General features: G+C 35.7%; 1 protein-coding gene and 1 long non-coding RNA gene across 15 annotated transcripts in view; one reads left to right on the top strand and one right to left on the bottom strand.

Annotated features, from left to right (window-relative positions):
- The window catches only part of PRUNE2 (prune homolog 2 with BCH domain), a 291,989-nt gene that overhangs the window by 16,709 nt on the left and 269,430 nt on the right, over positions 1-5,850 (bottom strand). For all 7 annotated transcript variants that reach the window (XM_027964476.3, XM_042243325.2, XM_060409321.1 and 4 more), the window contains one exon: positions 1,452-1,550. In XM_027964476.3, the coding sequence (XP_027820277.2) occupies positions 1,452-1,550 (99 nt within the window). The remainder of the gene's footprint in view (positions 1-1,451; positions 1,551-5,850) is intronic.
- Positions 1-5,850, top strand: part of LOC105607801 (uncharacterized) — an 84,281-nt gene that overhangs the window by 55,857 nt on the left and 22,574 nt on the right. For 5 of the 8 annotated variants that reach the window (XR_009599216.1, XR_009599211.1, XR_009599217.1 and 2 more), the window contains 2 exons: positions 931-1,036; positions 3,828-3,961. This is a non-coding gene — a long non-coding RNA (uncharacterized LOC105607801). Of the gene's footprint in view, positions 1-930; positions 3,962-5,850 lie in introns of all 8 variants that reach the window. The other 3 variants (XR_009599213.1, XR_009599218.1, XR_009599212.1) reach the window with 2 other exon arrangements.

Here is a 5,850-nt window from a genome sequence, read left to right as displayed (position 1 = left end):
GTGGGTACGCTAGTAATTTTTTTGGAGATGGGGTGCCTTCTTTTTGAGGCAGCAGGCCAGAGCTGTGAGTTGTGCTAGTCTGGGGACTCTAGGAAGCCAGTGAGGATTACATCCACCTTAGGAGCTTGTGCACGCTCAGCTTGATTCAGCTAAGCCAACTGGCAGTTCTCAACCCAATCTGTATCTTCTGTTCATACCTGACATTGGGATGCAGGAAAACCAAACTGCAGCTACTTCTGAGCGTTGCCTCAGAAGGATATGGGTATTTATTTAGATGGATATTTTATTTATCTAAATATACCCCTTATATTTATCTAAATATACACATTATTTAGATGGGTATTTTACAAGAGGTAAAGAAATCTGGAAATTTTGGTTCCAGGCTCACCTGGATTTAAATTCTAGTTCCATCTCTTCCTTGTTCCTGCTTCTACTTTGCATAAGTAAATATCTCCTTCCTAAATACATTTCTTATGTGTAAACAGGGCATTTACTGTGAGGATTAAATAACGGATATAAATAGAGCACTTCTTGTACCCAGAACAGGAGACACACATTAAATGGGAGTCTTTTCCTTCCAGTTTCTGTGCCTTTTTTAAGTGAGGGGACTCTCTTTTGGAAGCCCGAATTGGGAGGTCCATTCTGCTCTCCATCTTATTGAGGAAGATAGGGTATCCTTGACTGTTTTCTCTGAGTTGATGGTTATCTTCCTCCCACTTTTAATCACACAGAAAGCCAGTAAATTAGACATAGTGACAGAAAAACATGATCGACAGTAAACGATAGTTCTTTGCAACAATTAACTAGTTAGGAGGGTTTATTTTCCAGCATCACATTTTTAAGCCCCAGCTCCAAGCAGTTGACTTTTTATTTTTACTGTTTTTGCAGCATAATCCTACAACTTTAAGTATCCATGCTTTCTACCTACAGGCTTTATTTACCAGGTACTGAGTAAGGAAGTCATTCCTGACTGCACCACCCACCACTCTGCTTTATCTTTCACCTGGAGGCAACCATGAAGAAATCAGAGAAAGGGGTAACTTTTTTCTCTTTCCCTTGGGTCAAGCAGATAAATTACTTTATATAAGGCAATGAAGAAATCCAGGCTATGTACAAAATCTACCTTTTGTGTGGCATGCAAGACAGAGGTAACAAATACACTGATTAGTGTTAAATGTATGCTTTCCCCCAAATGGTAGTAAATTGAAGGTGAAAGTGAGCAAATCTCAATAACACCATAGAAGATCATGAAAGTAGATCTGCAAGAACAGAACAGTTATCTCTAGGTTATAAGAAAATAAATATATTTATTGGAGAATATTTATTATTTGTTTTAAATGTAAAACAAAAGATAAGCCATTTCCCCTTATTCCAGGAGTGAGTTATTTTCTCATCTCCTTCTCTAGATAGGCAGTATTTCTTACCAAATCTTCAAAACCATCAGGACTTACTTGATGATGCTCTCTGGAATATGGATGCAATCCATTGGGATCAGTCCACTGAGTTCTGCTAAACTACTGACGTATTTAATTTTACTACTGAATTTGGAACTTGAAAAAAAGAAAAGAAAAAAGATTTCAGTCACTCCTTCATCCCTCAGACTTCTGCCTCTTCTTGAAAATCCTTATCACCTTGCCCCCAACACTCTTACTTAGAAGAATAGCTATATTATTTGAGTAGTTACTATGTGCCAGACTCTGTACTAATTGGTTAATATATATTAGCTCTTGGGACTTTCCTGGTGGTTCAGATGGTAAAGAATCTGCCTGCAATACAGGAAACCTGGGTTCATTCACTGAATTGGGAAGATTCCCCTGGAGAAGGGAATGGCTACCCACTCCAGTATTCTTGCCTGGAGAATCACATGGACAGAGGAGCCTGGCAGGCTACAGTTCATGGAGTCACAAAGAGTCATACACAACTGAGTGACTAACACACACACATATTAACTCATTTTCTGTGATAGCCTAATGAGGTAGGTACTATTATTATTCTCTTTTTAAAGATAAGGAAATTTAGACATAGGGAGTTAAGTATATGCCCAGATAATATGCCCAGATTTCACCTTCAGTCAGTGGCAGTAGGTGCCACTTATCTATACTGATTGGCTGTTTTATAAGAAGGTGACATTTTTGTATTACTAGTGTAATAGCAAATGAATTCTAAAAATATATCATTCCACTTGAAAGGGAACTTGATCAGGCATCAAACTCCCTTGAATGGTCTCTAATGAAGAGGCCTCCCCAGTCTACTGAGAAGATGCTGTCAAGGTCACGTCTGCATACATCCAGCTTTCACATTTTACTTGCAGTTTTGACTATGGGCTACTGGCTGTGGCTTGTGAACAGTCACTTCAAGTCCTGATAAGCCTTGGGTGAACACACACTACTAACGATATACCACATTAGGCCACTTCCTTCCTCTGGAGTTTCTGAGCTAAATTCAGATTTTGATTTAAAAAATGGAGGGGGTAGAATAAGAAGGCAGAAGAAGTCATGCCAGGAGGACACCTCCACACTAGAACGTACAGTTTTCTAAACAGCAAAGTGATTCAGTTTCTCATATTCAGATATGTATTTGTAACTGAATATTAAAAAGAATATTTTTTCCTCTTGGTGTATTGGTATCTGCTATTTCCTCTACCAGGCTTTAGCTAGCCAATCCTATTCTTCAAAACTCACCTTGACGATGCATTCTTCTGGAAAGCCTCTCTTGATGCAGACTCTCTGTCTTCATGCTTCACCCATTACCTTAAAACTCACCCTCACTCTGAGTTATCACCCTCTTCAGCTTCCTTTGTACCTGTATTGTAGCTGCTTTCTTGTCTACCTGGGTCAGCTGCCAGGCTGTGACTTCTTTGAGGAAATCAACTGAGCTATTTAATTTCTCAACCTGCAGCACCTAACCCAGTGCTTGACACAGACAGACAATTCATTTAAAAAAAATGAACTTGAGGAGGGAGGGATAAATTAGAACGATGGGATTAGCAGATACCAACAATATATTGAAATAAACAGGTAAACAACAAGGTTCTACTCTACAGCACAGGAACTATAGTCAGTACCCTGCAATAAACCATAATGGAGAAGAATATGAAAAAGAATATGTAACTGAAAAAAATATTCTTTTTCATATTTAGTTACAAGTATGTATCTGAATATGAGAAACTGAATCACTTTGCTGTACACCACAGATTAACACAACATTGTAAATTAATTATACTTCAGTTTAAAAATACATGAACTAAAAAAAAAAATTTGCTATATACCTGTATCATAGGTGTTACCCTTTAGCAGTGAAAAGACCTATAATACATTTTAGTGACCTCTTTTTTCAGGTCAAAAATTTTGTTATGCTGATATAGATTGATTCACAGAAGGATCTTTAAATAGGGTTTTATATGATGAAACTGTAGAACATAATGTTTAAGTACTTGAAATATGTGTTCTTTAGAATTAGGTAGACACTGGGTTCAGAGCCTGAGTTATCATTTCTTAGCTATGTTACCATAGACCTGGGGTTGGTAAACTATGGCCTGTGGGCCAAAGCCAACTTATTACTGGTTTTTTATATCTTTGCGCTAAGACTGGTTTTGCACTTTTTTTAATGGTTGTAAAATGATTAAAATAAGACTATTTCGTGACATGTAAAACATTTCAGAAAATTCAACTTCAGTGTTCATAAATCAAGTTTTATTGGAACACAGGGACACTTATTTATTTACACATTATCTATGGCTTTTGTCCTACCATGGCAGAGCTAAGTAGTGGTGATTGAAATTGTATGATCCATAGCACTTAAAATATTTAATATCTGACTCTTTACAGAATGGTTTGCTGGCTCCTGGTTTGAACAATTTATCTGACCTCATTTAACCTTAGGGTTTTTTTCCTACAATACAGAAATAGTAAACAGTGCCTCCTTCAGAACATCACCATTAGGATTAAATAAAATAATGCATGTAAGTACTCAATAAATGTAAACCATTATTATATGTAATTTACCACAACACTACTTGCTATAATTTAATTATTTTTGTTTTAATTATTGGGGCTTCCCTTGTGGCTCAGCTGGTAAAGAATTCACCTGCAATGTGGGAGACCTGGGTTTGATCCCTGGGTTGGGAAGACCCTTAGGGAAGGGAATTATTATTATCTTGAAACTCCCTTAAATAAATGTTGAATTAGAATTCTTTTTCATACTCACCATAATAAATATTTACCAAGGAGAAATATATTTATTTTAAAATAGAGCTGAATTATTAAACAAGCATCAGTGAATCAATATCAATTCTAATGTTTGCTTTTTTACTCATTAAAAGTTTGTATAAGCTCTTCATTGTACATTTATTCCTAGTGCCTGTCAAAGCATTTTCTGCTAATCTTAAAATTAGTAGCTTTTTAAAAAATATATCTTAAAAGCTTGTATTATGCTTTAAAGTAATTTAAAGCGCTCTTTTGCCAGAGGAAAACTAGTTGAATCCTGCTACCCAGTTGTTGGAAGTAGCAGATGGGAATGCTAAATAAATATAAGTGAACACAGAACAAAAAAAGGGGATTCTGGAAGGCACAAAACACAATTTCTAATTTAAAAACATGGATATGAAACAAGCAACAAAGGTTTACTGTACAGCACAGGGAACTATAGTCAATATTTTATAATAACCTATAATGGAAAATAATTTGAAAAGTAATTATGTGTATATGTATAACTGAATCACCTTGCTGTGCACCTGAAACATGGTAAGCCAACTATACTTCAATAAAATAATATAGTAATAAAAAAATATAAAAGATTTTAACCTTTAATTTTTTTCTCCAGAAGTGAAGTGATCAGAATTTTTCTTACAGATTCATTAATAACACTGAGACAGAAAATTTTCAGTTTATATAGTGTGTATCTTGATGTTAGGCAAGTTCTAATTAGCTGATATATAGTTGATTCACAATATTATATTAGTTTCAGGCCTACAACTTAGTGATTCATTATTTTTATAGACTATACTCCATTGACGTTATTATAAAATGGTGCCTATTTTCCCTGTGCTGTACACTGTATCTTTGTAGCTTATTTATTTTATACCTAGTAGTTTGTACCTCTTAATCCCATACCCCTATCTTGCCCCTCCCTATTCTATTTTTTAAAGCTTTCTAGAAAATCTATAGTGTCCCTCTCATTTAACTGTCTCAGTTTTACTATGTAAGAGGCATATCTTACTTTTCTTTTCATCCCCAAAATGTAATGTTATATAGCATCAAACACAAAATAGATGATGAACAAATATTTACTGATTTGAAGTGAATTTAAACCAAGAAGCCTCATGGATGATCAAAACAAAGCTCTCAAAATGGCTGTACAGACTCTTAACTCACTTTAGGTGACCTACATGGTATTTGTTCAGAGGAAACAAAACAATTAAGGTCTGGCTTATGTTTCTGTCCTTGATGTGTCTTTAATTTCCATTGTCATGGTACTCCACCTCTTTGATTCTTTACAAAATACCATATTTCTTAAATGTGTGTGAAAGTCGCTCAGTCGTGTCTGACTTGTTGAGACCGCATGGACTATACAGTCCATGGAATTCTCCAGGCCAGAATACTAGAGTGGGGTAGCTTTTCCCTTCTCCAGGGGATCTTCCTAACCCAGGGATTGAACCCAGGTCTCCTGCGTTGCAGGTGGATTCTTTACCAACTGAACTATCAGGAAAGCCTTTATTTCTTTAATACTACCATCTATTCCCTTTTGTCATATGGCATGGAAACCTCACTATTTCATTTTCTGTGTTTATAGCAAGCAATATAGAGGTCATGTTTTATAATTATAGGGGGAAAGTAATTACTATGAAAATAT

Source organism: Ovis aries, chromosome 2, assembly GCF_016772045.2.
Source record: "Ovis aries strain OAR_USU_Benz2616 breed Rambouillet chromosome 2, ARS-UI_Ramb_v3.0, whole genome shotgun sequence".
NCBI lineage: Eukaryota > Metazoa > Chordata > Mammalia > Artiodactyla > Bovidae > Ovis > Ovis aries.
This window is presented reverse-complemented; position numbering and strand designations above follow the sequence as displayed.